This window comes from Zootoca vivipara, chromosome 5, assembly GCF_963506605.1.
Source record: "Zootoca vivipara chromosome 5, rZooViv1.1, whole genome shotgun sequence".
Classification (NCBI taxonomy): domain Eukaryota; kingdom Metazoa; phylum Chordata; class Lepidosauria; order Squamata; family Lacertidae; genus Zootoca; species Zootoca vivipara.
Genome location: NC_083280.1, coordinates 40569279 through 40588460, shown reverse-complemented (window position 1 = coordinate 40588460; position 19182 = coordinate 40569279). Strand labels below are relative to the sequence as shown.

The following is a 19182-nucleotide window of genomic DNA, read 5'->3' as shown; positions in this document are numbered from 1 at the left end:
AGCGTCAGCCCTTGCCCCCTCCCACACAGCGCGGCTGTGTGGACTCCGCACGGCTCGGGCGCAAGAGACTGCTGCGGGCGCCGAACTCGCGCTCCGCTGGGCTGTCCTCCGCCTCTGCCCACCAGCCCCGCCGGCAGCGCCACTCTTGCCCGCAGCTGCCCGACCGGCCCTGCCTCTAGAGTAGGGCAGCGGCCCCTCCCTGCCCCGCGGTGGGTACGCCCTTGCTCCGGACAGAGAGAACACACCATGTTCAATATAGCCCAGGCACCCCCAAACTTCGGCCCTCCAGATGTTTTGGCCTACAATTCCCATCTTCCCCGACCACTGGTCCTGTTACCTAGGGATCATGGGAGTTGTAGGCCAAAACATCTGGAGGGCCGCCGTTTGGGGAAGCCTAATATAGCCCGACACACTCCCCCCACTTCTCTCTCTTTCCCTTCAGCACAAACCGAGGCGGCATCCGGGCCGGCTCTTCCCCCGCCAGGGGGCGTCGCGGGCACCTGCTCAGGCCTCCTTCCTTCCTTTTCCGGCGGGCCGAGCGCTTCGGTTTTCCGGGGCTGGCTGAGGCGATGGCGGCCGGAGGCACCGATGCTGTGGATGTGGAGGAGGATGCTTCTCAGCTCTTATTTCCCAAGGGTAAGCGGCTGGGACCTCGGGAGGCGCAGGAGACGCGAGGCGCCCTCGGCCTTGTTCCGGAGGAGACCTCGGCTTGTGAGGGAGCAAGAAGCAGCAGGAGTCTTGCCTGGAGGGGAGCAACATTCCTCATTCTTGGCTGTAAAAAGCGCTCGTGTATAATCGCTAGCCTCTTTTGCACCATACGCTGAAAGCGGCATGGTACCGCTTTAATAATAATAATAATAATAATGGCTCCCCGCCGCCAAATAATTCGGGGAGCTGTGGTTTGTTAAGGGTAATGAGACGTGTTAGGAGACACCCCTATTTCCCCTCACGGAGCTACGGTTTCAGAGTGATTTTAATCAACAGTTCTTCTTCACAGGGAACTCTTGAAATGGTGGCTCTGGATGGGGGAATAAGGGTCTCGGCGCCCTTAGCAAAACTACAGCTCCCAGAATTGTTTGCGGGAAGCCATGTACAGTATATAGGTTTTAAATGCATGGTGCGAATGTGCGTTTAATGTGAGTCTGCTCTCTATTCCTGTTGTCCGAGGCAAAGTGGTGCAGCAGTTTTGAAGTTGAGCATCTCTGGCCCTTCCCTGGATGGGAGGCTGTTTAGTATTCTGTTGTGTGCTACATATACAATTGTTATATAAACTGTAGATAAATATATGGCTCTGTTTCTGGGGTCCTTGACATACAGTTACTTTGATTGTTGGTTTATAGTTCACACTCTCAGAACAACTGCCTTGAGCAAGCAACAAAACAGTATGTTTTGTTTGCTTTTTGTCTTTAAAAGCAGTATAGGATGCCTTCTGTGTTCCAAAACGATCTGAGGCCCTTTTTTAAGATTCAAGTTTTATATGTGCTAGTACTTTGGAAATATTTTCACATTTACATGTGTGTTGAAGTATTCTGGAGAAGCATGTGACTGTACTGCACAAATAATTGAGCTGGAGAATGATCTCCTTTTTGTAAATTTGGCAGGATGGGCCAGATAATTATTACTGTCTTTACATCAAGAGGTATACTGTGTATAACCGGATCTTAATATGGGGTAGTAGAATAGATGGTACCACTTCAATCACGTGTTTGAATGCTCCCACAGGTACAGCAAAGAGAGGATTGAGCTAGAATCTTTCTTTCATATGTTTTCTCAATGGAGTGAGTGGGTTTTATGTGTCAGATCATTCAAAAATAGTATTCTCTACCCACCACCTGAAGTACTACTACCATATGTGTATTCCAGCTTAAGTGTTATCAATGGTGGTGTGTTTCTCTGTGCCTTTTGAACTATCAGTTTCTTCCTCACCCATCTTTGCATATAGAATTTGAGACTGCCGAAACCCTTCTAAATTCAGAAGTGCACATGCTTCTTGAACACCGGAAACAGCAGAATGAGAGTGCAGAAGATGAGCAGGAGCTCTCGGAAGTATTCATGAAAACCTTGAACTATACTGCTCGCTTCAGCCGCTTCAAAAACCGGGAGACTATTGCTAGTGTCCGCAGGTGAATAATTTTTCGAATACTGGCAAATTATTTTTCATAGGCTAATGTGGGAGTGAATGCAAAAGAAGCTGAACAAATAAAACCCTTTCCCGAATGCAAAGACATTTATTTCTAGCATTAAATGAAGTTATTTTGTAAGTTGGTTTTATTTCACAATTGAAAGTAATGTGCAGGTGTGACAATTGTTGAGTCCTTTTAGCATTATATTTGCATTAAGCGGAGATTAGCATAGTTTCTACATGTGAATGAAGAATAGCATTTCCTAGACTGCTCTTCGTCTAGAGCCCCCTGGTATGCTTCAGATTTAAAAGTCTATAACATGTAATGTTAAACTATAGTTTAATGCTATATGCATGACCAGGAATGAGCTCATGCAAGTCTCGGATTTGCATGCTCCCTCTTCCTATGCGGCCTGGGGGAGAATTTTGACAGTATTTCATTTTCATTTGATAGAATCCTGACTTGTAAATGCATAGAAACCAGATTTTGTTATAAACCATGACATCTGTTATATGCAATGGCAAGCTGGGTTTCTTGGAAGCAAAACTAGACACTGCTGAAGTTCACCCCCTGGTCATGCAGGCAGAAGAGAGTGAAGGAAGGAGCATGAGGGCCTGAGTATCACTTTGGTTCATCTCAGTTCAGGCACATAGTTCTAAGCCATAGAACCTAGAGCAAAGCTTCCCAAACTGTGTCGTGACATGTTAGTGTGTCAGTTGCAGTGTGTAGGTGTGTCATGTGAATGCTCTCCCTGGGGCTGGAAAGGGATTAGTTTAACCTCTGGTTTGCTAGTAAAACTGGATTACTGTGTCGTGGAATTATGCATGTCTAGAAAGTGTATCATCAACATGAATAGTTTGGAAAGCTTTGACCTAGAGCCATGAGTTCTTTCCATGTTATTGTTTTAGTTGATACTTATGTAGTTGGGACATGGGTGGCGCTGTGGTCTAAACCACTGAGCTTAGGGCTTGCCGATCAGAAGGTCGGCAGTTCGAATCCCCGCGACGGGGTGAGCTCCCGTTGCTCGATCCCAGCTCCTGCCCACCTAGCAGTTTGAAAGCACATCAAAGTGCAAGTGGATAAATAGGTACTGCTCTGGTGGGAAGGTAAACATCGTTTCCGTGCGCTGCTCTGGTTTCGCCAGAACCGGCTTAGTAATGCTGGCCACATGACCCGGAAGCTGTATGCCAGCTCCCTCGGCCAGTAAAGCGAGATGAGTGCTGCAACCCCAGAGTCGTCTGCGACTGGACCTAACGGTTAGGGGCCCTTTACCTATGTAGTTAGTAGGATTATAACTCACAAGATTATCACTTTCTATCTTGTAAGGGTAGGATTCAACATTCCTTCCACTAGTCTAGAACTGATACAGTTGCCTCTTAAACTGAAGAATTACCAACATTACTTATCTAGCATAGCTTGAGCCATACTTTGTTTGGTTGCATCTATTGGGCAGATGTACAGATCACCACCACCCTGTACTAATCTAACTGGACAATATGGCTGAAGGATCTGATGTGCTGATTTGTCTGTTCCACGTGGTAGTGATTGATAACTGGCACACTATTCCTAACCAGCATTGAGTAGGAAATAGACTAATACTATATGCAAATGTAATCACTGACTGCCAGCAGCTTCAGAGCCACAGTGGGAAAGGGCTTCCCTAATGGTAAACTTCCAAAAGGCATCTGATGGTTCACTGTGGGAAGCAGGGTGCTGGTGTAGATAGATAACTGAGCTGATTCAAAAGAGCTATTGTTTTTCCTTCTTCAATTAATTTTTGCTTAGTATAAGCATGATTCCTTCTAGAGCCCATGATTTTAAACTTTTGTCTCTTATCTGCTTATCATAACCCCTGTACATGCTCTAAATCTGGAAAGTGTTCACTGATTCTGTTCACTGTTAGTGGCTGAGAGTGGCTGAGTGTGCTTTTATGTCAAAGCACTCAGATAAACTCTATGTTTCAAAGTTGTTATAGGCAATGGGTTGCCACTTGTCCAACCAGTTTCTTCTTTGCCCTTTGGAACAATAACCATGTGATTCTGCATACAGTGGTACCTCGACATCCGAATGACTCGACTTCCGAAGGTTTCGACTTACGAAGTCGGCAAACCCGGAAGTCTTTTCGCCGTGCATGCGTTATGCACTTGCGCAGAAGCTGTGTGCACGGTCAGCACATGCGCAGAAGCGCAAAATCTCGCTTTGTGCATGCGCAAAACGGACACTTTACAACCGAAGGATTCGATTTACGAAGAGCGCCACGGAACGGATCACCTTCGTAAGTCGAGGTACCACTGTATCTCCTCAGAAGTAAGTCCCATTGAGTTCAATGGGGCTTATTCAAAGGTATGTGGGAATAGGATTGCTGCCTAAATAGATGTGGAGTTGGTACTTACTTACGTTTATTAAAAGCAATGTGAATAGACAGAAACATTTGGAAATCTAGTGGGTTCCCTCTTGTTGATGGGAATGCCATCCTTCTAAAATCCTAACTTTTACTTAAAATGACCTAACTATCTATCTATATTGGAATACTAATTTTGGTGGAGTAAATAGTAAGCAACTAGTACTTGTTCTTTGGAGCATGTTACAATACAAAGCCATGTATTTACTTTTAGTATTTTTTGATACTTATGTGTGATCTTTTCATAGACTATATATACACTGATAAAAATAAATCCCTAATCCTTTTTGAGTAGCCGTACAGTTTTTTCTGCTACTTCTGTTCTCTTCTGTATTCCATTTTTTACAAATGTAGTTTATTTTGTTTGTTCCTGCAGTTTATTACTCCAGAAGAAGCTCCATAAATTTGAATTGGCGTGTTTAGCTAATTTATGTCCTGAGACAGCTGAGGAGGCCAAAGCTTTAATTCCCAGGTAAGTCACCCCAGGTGAAAGGATTCACTTCATGTTCCAAAGGGTTTGTAAAGCTTGAACAACTAAAAAGTCAGAGTAATGGTTCTACAGTTGGATTTAAGGTTAGCATACCAGCCAGTTTACTGGTCAATATATTTTTAATTGACTGCCTATTATTTGGACCATGATCAATCATCTCTTGAAGCCCTGATGCATGAAGAAGTGGCCTGCTGCCCATTTAGCTCAACTGTCTTTTAAAAACTGGTTATCTTTTAAAATAATTGCTTATACTATGATTTGTTTGTATTTCTTTTTTAATGTAATTTATAGCTTTACCTTTGTAGGATAACGCCCAAAAGTACAATCCACATTTGCAGAAATCTTACCTGACATTGGCTACACTGAGACAATCCTCCAGACCATAATCAAATCAGATATGAGCCTTATCTTAAAACTCCCCCTCACCATGAAACTTAATACATTATTCATAGTTTTTTTTCTTTCAGGAAAGCTTGAGCATCAACCCTTAAAAAAGAGGGGGGGAACTTAACCATTGCTTCTGTCTTTCAGCTTAGAGGGTCGGTTTGAAGATGAAGAGTTGCAGCAGATTCTTGATGACATTCAGACCAAGCGAAGTTTTCAGTATTAGAAGGAACAACCAGACCCTCCGAACTCTGAACATTGAAAAAGAGAAATCTAGAAATGTTCATTTATTTATTTACATCTCTGGACCAGTTCTGACTATCTCTCGATAGAAAAGAGAAGCTGATGTAGGGTAATGACATGCTTTTAAAAAGGGTTTCTTAGCTCTTTGGACTTGTTGAATGTCGAGAGTTGGCAAGACTAATGTGGCATGAGCCACAGAACTCTTGAGAAGTTTGCCTTGATTAGTTTAATATTTGTTTCCAAACTTTGCCTTCCTCCTGGGAATATACAGAATGTTTATGGGGCCAGACAGAATAATTGACACACCATTGTTAATCTGAACATATGTTGCCCAAGATAGGAGAAACTTTTCCTCTTATATTTTGACAATTGTAATAGTAGAATCAGGTTAGATAAATTTGTGTGATTTTTCGATGTGTTTGATCAAAAGCCTGAGTTTTTCTCTTCAACAATATTTTTGTACAATTGTTTGTGAATTAAAGTATAGTATTTCTAATGAGGGGTCTGTGATTTGTGAATGTTCTCATTCACTCATTGTTTATACAAAAGTCCTGTTGTCTTGAGGAAATACTCTGCAAGGGGTGGATGAACACAAGGAGCTGAAGGAATTTGTTGGATTATTAAATTGCATAAAATATTTTTGCTGTATGTTGGTAAATTGATGTAAAGTTATTTTATTTGTATACATACATTGCTATAAACAATAATTGCACATGCAATGTATGTATGTTGGAGAGAGAGAAAAAAATAATGCTTTTGTGTTTTGGGAAGTGTGACTGGAAATGTCAAACTGGGTGAATGAGCTACCATATGTAGCACTTCTTAGTTTTGTAGTGTGAAAGGAAACTGCTGGCAGAACCATGGGGCTCATAAAGGTAGAAACTTAGGCAGAAATGTGCTAATGCTACAGAAATTGCATGTTACAATATGTCAGTCAGTTGTCATAAATGATAAGATGTCCCTCATTCAGCTGGCAACAGTGACTGAGGAATGAGTCGGCTTACTCCATTCCCCCCACCTGCAGAATCACTTCTAATGATATTTTATTTATTCATTACTTTTATTTATTAACAGCATTTATATGCCACCCAATAACAGTAGTCTACAAGCATTAAAACATTAAAATACAACAAGAAGCTGTGAAAGGTTTGCTGAATGAGTCTCTTTATTCAAGTCTGACCAAGTGAATAAAACAGGGGAAAAGTCAGGAGTAATGACCTCAGGATTTAGTAAAAAATATCAGTGTGTACAGAAGCAAACAAGTTGAAGCAATCTGATACATCTTGATTAGATTTCCCCCCCTGCCAGACAGTAACCAATAATCATCACTCATAAGCTGCAGCAGTGGAATGATTATGCTGGAAAAACTTATATATGAAACCACTTGTTTTTGTACCAAAAACTTAGTATTTAATTTGTCAAGGAGTGTCAAGATTTTTTTTAAAGAGACATAAAACCTTATCAAAATTTGGTCTGATCTCAATCCACTGAGAATCACACTGAAGTTATTTTTCTTGTTGGATCTTGCTTGAAAACTACTTATGCAATACCACCAGTTATAACAGCTTCCATAAGCTTTTTGTGTCTGAAATATTTAAGGTTGTGGGGTTTTTTGTGGGGGGGGGGGCGGGCTGCTCAATTGTTCTGCATGATTTGTAAACATAAAATCCTAAACTTCTTGAATTCTACCTTTTCCACATCTTATTAGTAAAAGTTGGGGGGGGGGATAAACCCTCTGGGCTATTCCAATCCAAATATTAAACTAAATTTGGAGAACGGGAGCTACTTTATACCACACTTCTAGTGGCCAGATTCTTTTGCCCTTTTGGAGATGCTTCCTGTTCCCTTTCCAAACTGTGTGTTGTGACACATTAGTGTGTCAGCTGCAGTGTGTAGGTGTGTCCCTATAAATTTAATTATTAAATTTATGTAGGTTTCTGTATCGCTTATAAGGGGTTAGTTTAACCTCCGGTTTGCTAGTAAAACTGAATTACTGTCACAAAATGATGCATGTATAAAAAAGTGTCACCAACATGAAAAGTTTGGAAAGCTCTGCATTAGTTCCCAGCTGTACCAAGCTGAGGCTTTTAACTTATCTTGTGCAGAAGCTATTACCAACTGACAGAGCAGGAACCACATCTTTTTATTGCCATGGAAAGTGGGGATTAGTTTTGCTTTGACTGCAATAGAAGACAAACCAAGGGCTGGCGTAGATTTGTGCTCATTACTGAAGCATATATAAGGGATACAGAGGCTTAGGATGTGGCAACCTTGCACCTGCCCTGGCTCACTCCATTGGCAATACACACGCAAGTTCCCATGGGCAGTGGTGGTCTTGATACTTCACCTCCGTTTGCACTGGCTACCTATGGCCCTTTAAGCTGTCTTGCTATGGTTGCCTTTACCTTTTTGCCTGCTGTGGTTAGGATCGGTTCCTTAACCCCTTAGTTTTTATCTGCTGCAGAAAATTGTGCAAATTGGCCTTCCTTCCCATCTTGTATTTTTACATCCCAATCCTATGGAATTATTAGGCTTGCCTAAGTCTACTGACTGCATTAGAGATGGAGATGACAGAAAACCATTAGGCAGTATCTTGATTTCTTGTGATGATTGAGCTACCTCATTAATTCTTCGTAAACTACTTTGCGGGCTTTTTTATTACACCATACAATCCTCTCCTCTTTAAAAACCGCTTATGTACGTGTAGGGTTTGCTTTCTCTCTGCACCCCGCAATCTTGTTTTTTCCTGCTAGGAGATCAACGGAGGGGTGCCTGTGGTCCGTCAGGTGTCATTGGGCTCCAACTTCCACCATCCCTGGCCATTCATTGTCCATGCTGGCTGGGGCTGGAACACTCCTTTTCTCATTCCTATAATCATCAGAGAAATAATCCTTCTAAAAGTCAAAGAATCACCACTATTTGGAGACCTTTTGGGAAGTCTAATAAGGGTTTAAGCTGCTGCTCCCGCTCCCCGACTCCCCGGCCTGCTTTCCACGGTAAGCGCTTCCTTTTCCGCCACAGCAGCCGGAAACCAGTCGCAAGAAGATATTGTCACTTAGCGTTGTTCAGAAGAGGCACGCGCATGCTCAGCGCCTTCGCTCTCCTCCCTCCCTTTGGCTGGCGCCCGCGCTCGCGCACACACGATGACGTCTTTCATGTGCACCGCCTCCGGTCGCTGGTGGGGAAGATGGCGGATGGTGGCGACGGCTCGTGAGGCAGCAGCTTCCGGGATAGGAGAGATCTAGGTTTTTGGGCCCCACGTACGGGGCTCTGTGAGCGGCTGCTTTGTGAGTTTTTTCTCCTTGAGGCGATTGGGTGACATGGCGGTGGGGAGGCGGGGGTACGGGAGGGAAGGAACCCCGGCGACCCGGAAGACCGCCGCGGCTTCCGCCATCTTTAGGCCGCGAGAGGTGCCGCTGTTACGCTATTGGCGGCGGAGGGGCCTGTGGCTGAAAGCCGGGTTAGGAGGAGGACATTGTGAAGAGAGCGGGAGAGAGGCCAGCGTGGGGTTAGGAGCGAAAGTTTGAAAAGAACCGCAAAGTCTTCAGTCGAAGCCCGGTAGGGGAAAGCCGACCATCTATCTTCCCTGCTGTTCCAGGCGCAATCAGTAATTTCGGCCTCGACCTAAGATCCACAAGAGTAGCTGAAGAGTGCCTTGGGTGTAGGGTAGCAGCTGTGTGTGGGATCTGCGCTTTGGGATCCTTCCCATCCAGAGCGCACCTCATCCACTGGCTCGCTAGGTGTCCCTAAGACCAACGCCGCCTTACCAACCTCATCTCATTTGTAAAGGGTGGGGGTGTGATTATGACAGGCTACCTTACAGGGGTGTTGTAAGGGCCAATCTTTTGTAGATGTGTAGGACGCTTTAGGGACCTTTAACATATGCTAGGTAGATGATAAATATAAGCTTCATATAATTATTTTGGAGTGTAACTTCTTGGTGTACGAACATACAGGGTTTCAAGTAGCATTTGATTTAAGCAAAACAAGTAGCACCTATAACTGTAAGAACAAGTTACAGGTAGGTAGCCGTGTTGGTCTGGTGTGTCAAAACAAAAAATTTAAAAATTTCTTCCAGTAGCACCTTAGAGACCAACTAAGTTTTTCATTGGTATGAGCTTTTGTGTGCATGTACACTTCTTCAGATATCTTCAGATATCTTCAAGTATCTGAAGAAGTGTGCATGCACACGAAAGCTCATACCAATGACAAACTTAGTTGGTCTCTAAGGTGCTACTGGAAGAAATATTTTATTTATTTTGTAAGAACAAGGTCAGTCTGTTTTCCTGAGTGTTTGGCAGAAGCTCAATTGAGTACAATGGGACCTAATTTGAATAAGCATGCATAGGATTGCACTGTTACTGTCAGTTGTTAGTTTAATAGCCAATAAGATGTACTGTATTAACAATGTAAACATATTAAATATATATTTGCATTGTGCAGGAACCTTATGAATATGTTAGGAAAGAATAATACTTTTGCATTTTTTAAATGTTAGAACAGCATATGCACTGAGAAATTCAATACAAGTTCCAGAAATTGATTAGGATCAGATTTTTTACCAGTTACACTCTTATTTTGAATAAGTACTTGCTAACTTATTTCATCAAAAGGTCATAATTCCACAATTTTCAAAAATACTCAGTGTGTGAGTAGGGCCAGTGTGTGAGTAGGATCATGCTCAGACAACATTCCTGCCATGTACTACTTGACATACCGGTTTGTATATAAACATTTGTTATAAAGCCTGCAGCTGTCTAGCTTCTAGTATATTCAGTATTAAAGTAAATTTCACATGTTATCAGAACACAGGTGTTTACTTTAAAATTAACTGAAACTTAGTACTACAGAATGTTTCAGTTGTGTGAAATGTTTCAGTGGTGGAGGAAGGTAGTATGTAAGTTTTAAAGTAAATAAATTTGAGACAAACATTACATTTTTGCTGGTAAGCCATAAAGTTTTGTTCATCTTAAAGTAGAATATTAATAAACCAATAAAATGCTGAAGATTTTACTTCTAATACTTCAAATGGAATGGTTTAATCTGCTGGTTGAAATAGTAGCTAACATCTCAAATATGTAAATAAGATACCCTTTGAAATAGTTATGTTTTAAATTTCATGTTACATAATTATGCAAAAGGAATTAGTTTGACTTCTTAATTTTGAGCTTTTATTTTTATTCCTGAAATTTGGATATAGAGCTAATTTGTATTAATTGCATGAACAGTCAATGTCAATGGGGAGTGGAATGTCCAGAGAATGCATAGCTGGTACACTTACTGAGCAATCCTAACTAGGTATATATGCAAGGATTTCCAGGAAACAGACACGCTGGTAACACTGGTGTACAGTATATCTTATGTAAGTTGAATTGCACCCTAACTGCTGCTGGCCAGGGTGGCGCAGCCAGAGTTTGGGTGTCCAGTATAAATCTTCATTTTCTGACCTTTCCTTGCCTCTAGTAATTACAGTTGCATTTTTGGCAGTATAAATTAAAGCAAGTTCTGTGCATGGGACAAACAAATGAAGGAAATTAGGACACCATGTAACTTTTTAATCTCTCTGTTCAAGACATCCATTCCCACCCTTAACATACACTATTTTGCCCTTTAATTTTGGTAGCTTAATTTGCCTCAATAGGGCTCTCCCTTTGCTAGAGTTGGTAGATATGCCCAGGAAAGTAATGTGCGCTGGCCTAAGTGTGCAGTCAGCAAGAGGAGAGTTATGTCTCATCCCAATCTCTCCCACCTGGTGTATCTGGGGGTTAGGATTGCACATTTAAATCTTGACATGTTGAAATATTCACTTTGTCAAACAAGTTATGATGAATACCGTCACATTGTATGCTCTCTTTAGTTATCCATAGGTTAAAAAAAAGTATCAATACTATCCACTTGAATCAAGGTAAAGGTAAAGGGACCCCTGACCATTAGGTCCAGTCGTGACCGACTCTGGGGTTGCGCTCATCTCGCATTATTGGCCGAGGGAGCTGGCGTATAGCTTCCAGGTCATGTGGCCAGCATGACAAAGCCGCTTCTGGCAAACCAGAGCAGCACATGGAAACGCCGTTTACCTTCCCACTGTAGCGGTTCCTATTTATCTACTTGCATTTTGACGTGCTTTCGAACTGCTAGGTTAGCAGGAGACTTGAATCAAACTTGCTCTATATTTTTTTTAAATTACAAGTCTGCTGTTCATTAAGTTATGCCTTCACTTTACTGAAATAGTCATAACAATGCCGGGCTAGATCCAGTAGTGACTTTCTGCTCACAGAGGTTTGCTTTCTATGAATGGAAAGAATTTTGGTCCAACAGAGACTCTCGTAATGGGAGAAAAGATTTTTGATAATTCTCCTTTCCCGCCCGCAGTGCCCTCCCAACTGTTCCAGCGGGATCTCCAACTTTCTTGTATATATTTGAATCGGGAATTGGCAAAAAGTTCTTCCACACCCTTTCTTAAGTCAGTGGATGATAGGAGCACCCTTCCTGTGGCCAGAACTGGATCTAGCCTGCTTGTTTGCCTCACAGACAGTTCCTCTCTGTTTTATAGTGGAAAAAATCATGCATATATTTACTCAAACAAATAATAATAATAATAGTAATATTTACAGAATATCTAAAAACATCAACATCAAAAAAACCTGATACAGAAGTGCCTTCAGATGTCTTCTAAAAGTTGTGTAATTCTTAAAAAAAAAATATCTGTTTTTATTTAAGTTGTGTAATTCCTTATCTCCTTGACATCGGAAGGGTCCACTGGGAGGGCACCACTACCAAGAAGGCCCTCTGCCTGGTTCCCTGTAACTTTGCTTCTCGCAGTGAGGGAACTAGCAGAAGACCCTCAAAGGAAGACCTCAGTGTCCAGACTAAGGGATAGGGGTGGAGTTGCTCCTTCAGGTATCCTGGGCCGAGGCCATTTAAGTTGCCACATGTTTTGTTACTGAGAACTTTGTCAGTTGGAGTGCTGCTGTTCCTGACTGATACTTGCAAAATGTCTTCTGTTTGGAAGTCCCTTACCAATGACTCGCTCCACTCTTCACCCCATCCTGCATCAGAATGCAGAAGGAGTTGAGGGTGATTCAGGGTGTACAGTGGTACCTCGGGTTGCGGACCCAATCCATTCCGGGGTGCCGTTTGCACCCCGAAAAGCCGCAGCCCAAGTGGCGCTTTCACGCATGCGCGATAGAGCGCTTCTGCGCATGCACACGCAGTGGAACCCAGAAGTAAACACTTCCGGGTCTGCCGCGATTGCAACCCGGAAAAAACGCAACCCGCAGCGGACGCAACCCAAGGTATGACTGTATCATTGTTTGGTCTGGAAGATGTCTAACTTTTTTCTCTATTTTTTTGTCGTGGTCTTGTGGGTCACCTCAAGGCACACTGGGGATCAGAGTCATTGTTTATCTTAAATAGAATTACTTGAAGATCCAATTAATTGCAGAATGATTTTATTATAAGTACAATACTGTATCTGTAAGACTATAATCTTAGCATAAAAAATTAGAAAGGCCCAACTAATCAGATGAGGAATCAAATCTAGAAGACACATTATACAATTTTGAAGTCTGTCTGTTTCATCATTCCCCTGAAAATGAGATTTGGTGTGACTTCTTAATTATCGGTAGTTGTCTTCAACAGTGTACCTATTTATCTACTGGCGGGAAGGTAAACGGCATTTCCGTGCGCTGTTCTGGTTTGCCAGAAGCGACTTAGTCATGACCTGGAAGCTGTACGCCGGCTCCCTCGGCCAATAAAGTGAGATGAGCGCCGCAACCCCAGTCGTCCACGACTGGACTTAATGGTCAAGGGTCCCTTTACCTTTACCTTTATAGTTGTGTGGAATAGGCCAAATGTAATTGGGTCACAGTAGCTAGCCATGTAAATCAGTATGCCCATCTGTAGTTTGACTTGGACATGTAGTAATTGATATTTATATTATGTTCCAGGATCTAAAGATTTTAAATAAAAACACATTACAACAAATTTCTCTGAATGGAACCAGTTACTTGAATTATGGCTTTGCAGAAAAGCTGGCTTCCTAGCAGTCTTCAAGGAGCCTGCTCCAGAGTAAGAAAGAAGCTCTGGGAGTTGCAATCTGTAGAGATTTAAAACCAGTTTTGCTTCTAATTGTAAACAGTTAGCGTCTGGGGAAAATGCCTGGCTTTCTGAAGTTAGATGGGATTCATTATCTTCCACCTCATTCTACAAATATTTTGGAGAGCTTCATAATTAAGTTACCTTTTGCACTCTGGAGAGGTTGTATGAGGGCACGTACATTGTTCCTAAGACATGCAGGGTTTATAATAAGAAAATAACAAAATGTCTGCAGAACAGTGCATTGAAGAATAAAATGGGATATTTCACTTTGGACATTTGTCTGCATAAAATTCAGGTCTATTTCTACCCTTGCCAGTAAAGAAAGTGATTGCACATGAAGAATAAATATTATTAAGAGATAATCCTGACTAGCAGCACAACCCTAATCATGCCTATTCAGAAGTAAGTCCTATTGAATTTAATGTGGTTTACTCTCAGGTAAGTAGGGTTAAGATTGCAGCCTAAATAATAAGTGCTAGAATTTAGAAATATATTGAACTTGCTCAGGTGCAGATACCAGGTGTGTTAAACTATGCCATGTACACTTAAAGGCAGATTTCAGAGGTACAACAGCCCACACCTAACCCGTAAAATGGGGCTTTTCTCAAGCAGGGAATGTGAAACATAGTATTCATCGGTGGATTAGTTTATGTGCAATCAAATTGCAGTTTAATCAGTTGCAGAGAGTATGTTTGAATTTGCAATCTTTTTATTAGTAATGTGCCTTTACATCAATATTCATTATAATCCATCAATATTCATTTTAAGCAGGATGCTAAAACCATGGCTTGTATAAGTGTCCAGAAGCAAATTAGTGCCCTAGGCCCGTTATTCAGCGTCATTATAAACTATTTGGACAAAGGAATTGAGGGGATGCTCATCAAATTTGCAGATGACACCAAACTGGGAAGCATAGCTAATGCCACAGAAGACAGAATCAGGATTCAGGATCACCTTAACAAATTGGAGAACTGGGCCCAGACTAACAGAATGAAATTCACTAGGGACCAATATAAGGTTCTAAAGATGGACACATGGATTACCAGTAGCACATGTGAAAAGGATCTAGGGGTCTTAGTAGACAACAGCTTAACATGTATCAACAGTGTGATGCAGCAGAAAAAAGCAAATGTTATTCTAGGCTTATCAACAGAAGTATAATGTCCAGGACAAGGGAAGTAATAGATTATTCTGCCTTGGTTAGACCACCCCTGGAATACTGTGTCCAGTTCTGGGCACCACAGTTTAAGAAGTATATTGGCAAGCTGGAACATTTGCAGAGGAGGGTGACCAAGATTATCCAGGGTTTGGAAACCAAGCCTTATGAGCAAGAGCTGAGGGAGTTCCAGGGAACCTGAAAAGGTGGAGCCTAAGCGGAGACCTGATAGCCATCTTCAAATATCTATAGCAGGCAAAGGCAACCTTGGCTCTCCAGATAGTTTGGAACTACAACTCCCATGATCCTTAGCTAACAGGGCCAGTGGTCAGGGATCATGGGACCATTTGGATCCCTTCCAGTCAGGATTAAGGCCTCATCATGGGACTGAAACTGCCTTGGTCGCCCTGGTTGATGATCTCCGGCGGGCTAGGGACAAAGGTGAGAGCTGTTTCCTAGTTCTGCTGGATCTCTCAGCGGCTTTTGACATCATCGACCATAACATCCTTCTGGACCGCCTAGGGGGGGTTGGGAGCTGGGGGCACTGTCATACAGTGGTTCTGCTCCTTCCTCCTGGGCCGTGTTCAGAAAGTGGTGGTGGAGGGATGAGTGTTCGGACCCCTGGGCTCTCACTTGTGGGGTGCCTCAGGGTTCTGTCCTCTCCCCCATGCTTTTTAACATCTACATGCAGCCGCTGGGAGAGAGCATCAGGGGGTTTGGGCTAGGTGTTCATCAGTATGCTGATGATACCCAGCTCTACCTCTCTTTCAAATTCAGAACCAGTGAAGGTGGTGAAGGTCCTGTGTGAGTGCCTGGAGATGGTTGGAGGATGGATGGCGGCTAACAGATTGAGGTTGAATCCCGACAAGACAGAAGTACTGTTTATGGGGGACAGGAGGCGGGCAGGTGTGGAGGACTCCCTGGTCCTGAATGGGGTAACTGTGCCCCTGAAGGACCAGGTGCGCAGCCTGGGAGTCATTTTGGACTCACAGCTGTCCATGGAGGCGCAGGTCAATTCTGTGTCCAGGGCAGCTGTCTCTTAGCTCCATCTGGTACGCAGGCTGAGACCCTACCTGCCTGCAGACTGTTTCGCCAGAGTGGTGCATGCTCTAGTTATCTCCTGCTTGGACTACTGCAATGCGCTCTACGTGGGGCTACCTTTGAAGGTGACCCGAAAACTACAAGTAATCCAAAATGTGGCAGCTAGACTGGTGACTGGGAGCAGCCACCGAGACCACATAACACCGGTTTTGAAAGACCTACATTGGCTCCCAGTACATTTCCGAGCACAATTCAAAGTGTTGGTGCTGACCTTCAAAGCTCTAAATGGCCTCGGTCCAGTATACTTGGTCTCCACCCCCATCGTTCTGCCTGGACACTGAGGTTCAGTACCGAGGGCCTTCTGGCGGTTCCCTCATTGTGAGAAGCCAAGTTGCAGGGAACCAGGCAGAGGGCCTTCTCGGTGGTGGCGCCCGCCTTGTGGAATGCCCTCCCATCAGATGTCAAAGAGAAAAACAACTGCCAGATTTTTAGAAGACATCTGAAGGCAGCCCTGTTTAGGGAGGCTTTTAATGTTTAATAGATTATTTTATTTTATTTTTCTGTTGGAAGCTGCCCAGAGTTGCTGGGGAAACCCAGCCAGATGGGCGGGTTATAAATAATAAATTATTATTATCATTATCATTATTATTGTTGTTGTTATTATTGTAGTTCCAAAACATCTGGAGAGCCAAGGTTGCCTATACCTGATCTATAGGGCTATCTCATGGAAGATGGAGCAAGCTTGTTTTCTCCTGCTCCATAGGGTAGGACTCGAGCTAATGGATTCAAGTTACAAGAAAAGAGATTCCGACTAAACATCAGAAAGAGTTTTGTGACAGTAAGATCTGTTTCACAGTGGAACAGACTCCCTTGGGAGGTTGTGGACTTTCCTTCCTTTAATGTTTTTAAGCAGTGGTTGGATGACCATCTGCCACGAATGTTGTAGTTGAGATTCCTGCATTGCAGGGGTTGGACTAGGTGACCCTCGGGATTCCTTCTTACTACAATTTTATGATTCCATGATTCAAAGGAACAATTTGGTGTACCTTTTGCTATAATTTTACTATTTATAAGGCACTGGAAATGTGAGGTTCAAGCATTTCCTTCCTTTCTCATTTTTGAATTCTACTTATTTCTGGTTCCCAAAGATCCAACAAAGCATCTTAAAAGGAAAATATACTGTGCTATATTCTAATGGATCTTAGATATATTATATTGAGAATGTTTTTGGACTGCAGTTTTAACTACAGGTGTCCAGAAATGTTTCATAGTTATACCTTGCTTTGGAAACAAAAGGTCATATATAGAGATTCCAAACCCATTTATGTGATATTTATCTTGTATGCAACTTTCACACAGATGTTTTTGTGCCCTTGCTGATGCAATTCCAGAATTGGTAATTGGTAACACTGTTCTGGGCTTTTTGGAAAATTTTCTGGTGTTCTAAATATATTTGAGTCTGATTTAGCATATTTATACAGTACATGGTTATAATAATTTTGTTAATTACCCATTCATATATTTAGTAAGCATAACTAAAAAGAAATTCTGATTTTATGTGCTATATAAATATATCAAAAAAATCAATATGCCAAAAATATTTTAACTGAAAATGCACAATCTTATTTGAAATTTATATTTAAACCAATCCAAAACTTTAGTTGAAAATTATTTTTACTGTAACAGTTATAAATATTCCCCAAAATGGAAACGCTGTAGTACAGTGGAACTGTTCAATTTCCAAAGCATTTGAAAATTGAAGATCAAGGGGCAGTCAGCAAAATCCATTGAAAAAATGGAAAAACGCGCCTTGGAAGCCGTTCAACTTCCGAGGCATGTTCAGAAACGAAAACATTCACTTCTGGGTTGTCGATGTTCAGGTTCCGAATTGTTCATCAATGGAGACATTTGAGAACCGAGATTCCACTGTATATACCATATATGCGCCATTGAATTTAATGTGCACCTCAATTTTCAGAACCTTGAACCAAAAAAGAATTTGCTGGTGGATGTAAATGTGCCATCGAATCTAATGCACAGTTTAATTTTCGCAATGTTATTTGGCCAAAAAAGGTGAGCATTAGATTCTGAGTAAATACGGTACTTCCTTATATTGATTACAGTTTAGGGGGAAATTAAGGCACAGGAAACTTTTACTAATTTTAAAGTACTTAAAAAATACTAATACTAGTGTTACATGGCTTTCAGCTTCATCGATAGGTTAAGTCTGTGTGAGCAGCTTGTGCACATTGCTCCATCCCTTTGGATACTCTACCACCAAAAATGAATGGATTTTTTTTGTTATTTTATAAAAAGTAAGTGATATATATAAAGCAAATACATAGGGTTCACCCCCCCCAAAAAAAACCATATTGCCTAACAAAGTTTTCAAAAAATCTTCAATTTTTTATTTTTACAAAAAGGGCTTCTTCTTTTTTTAACTATTGTGTTGGCACTTTCAGCTTGCAATCGCAACAGTGTTGTGCAGCAGAACATTTGCCACTACTACATTTTCCATTGACAAAGACTTGTATAAAAAGGTATTGTTGCAAAAAGAGAAATAAATCCATAGCAGAATGAATGAATGATTAATTTTTGTAAAGAAACTGTCCCTAGGAAGTATGTATGTGGTTGGCCTGGGTGACGTATTGATACATCACCCAGGACCAGATTGAGGGCCAGAGTGTGATGGTGCCTTCACCCAGTGGTATATCACAGGTGAAACCACCACTGTTCCTGAGGTTTCACTGGCAATGTGCCATCGGGTGAAGGTGCCATCACACTCTGCCCCTCAAACCGAGGGAGAAATAAACCATGAGGTACCTTGGCATGCCGGGCATTGGTGGTAAAGGGAGTCCCTCCACTGCCAGAATGTAGAGGAACAAGCTCCATCATGGCTTAACATGTCATCTGAACTGAGGCTTATGCTTAAGTTGTCTTTGGAGTAACCACAAGCTGTAACCTCCTGGTGTGATATTTATGCAACATATCTACAATGGACAACACTATAAGGCAGTGGTGGCCAATCTTGGCCCTCCAGCTGTTTTGGGACTACAACTCCCATCATCCCTTAGTAACAGGACCAGTGGTCGGGGATGATGGGAATTGTAGTCCCAAAACAGCTGGAGGGCCAAGATTGGCCACCACTGCTACCGGTACAAGGAGTTTCCTATGTTCCTAACACAGTACACTTTTTATCATTTATAAACTGAACAAACTAAATGAAATCTCAGCCTATAAAGGACAT

At 42.2% G+C, this 19182-nt stretch overlaps 2 protein-coding genes across 2 annotated transcripts in view; both read left to right on the top strand.

The window, feature by feature from the left end:
• Positions 1-509: 509 nt before the first annotated feature.
• Positions 510-6137, top strand: POLR2D (RNA polymerase II subunit D). The gene is made up of 4 exons (XM_035132472.2): positions 510-636; positions 1943-2123; positions 4901-4996; positions 5546-6137. The coding sequence occupies exons 1-4, from the start codon at positions 570-572 to the stop codon at positions 5622-5624; spliced, it is 423 nt and encodes a 140-aa protein (XP_034988363.1). The 5' UTR covers positions 510-569; the 3' UTR covers positions 5625-6137.
• Positions 6138-8770: 2633 nt separating this feature from the next.
• The window catches only part of WDR33 (WD repeat domain 33), a 57008-nt gene continuing 46596 nt past the window's right edge, over positions 8771-19182 (top strand). The window contains exon 1 of the mRNA XM_035132473.2: positions 8771-8928. The gene's annotated coding sequence lies outside the window, so the exon portion shown is untranslated. The remainder of the gene's footprint in view (positions 8929-19182) is intronic.

Excerpts from the sequence above, each read along its gene's own strand:
- POLR2D (XM_035132472.2), top strand. The coding sequence starts at position 570 with ATGGCGGCCGGAGGCACCGATGCTGTGGATGTGGAGGAGGATGCTTCT. Across the intron at positions 637-1,942 it reads TCAGCTCTTATTTCCCAAGG|AATTTGAGACTGCCGAAACC; the intron begins GTAAGCGGCTGG and ends CTTTGCATATAG. Across the intron at positions 4,997-5,545 it reads GCCAAAGCTTTAATTCCCAG|CTTAGAGGGTCGGTTTGAAG; the intron begins GTAAGTCACCCC and ends TCTGTCTTTCAG.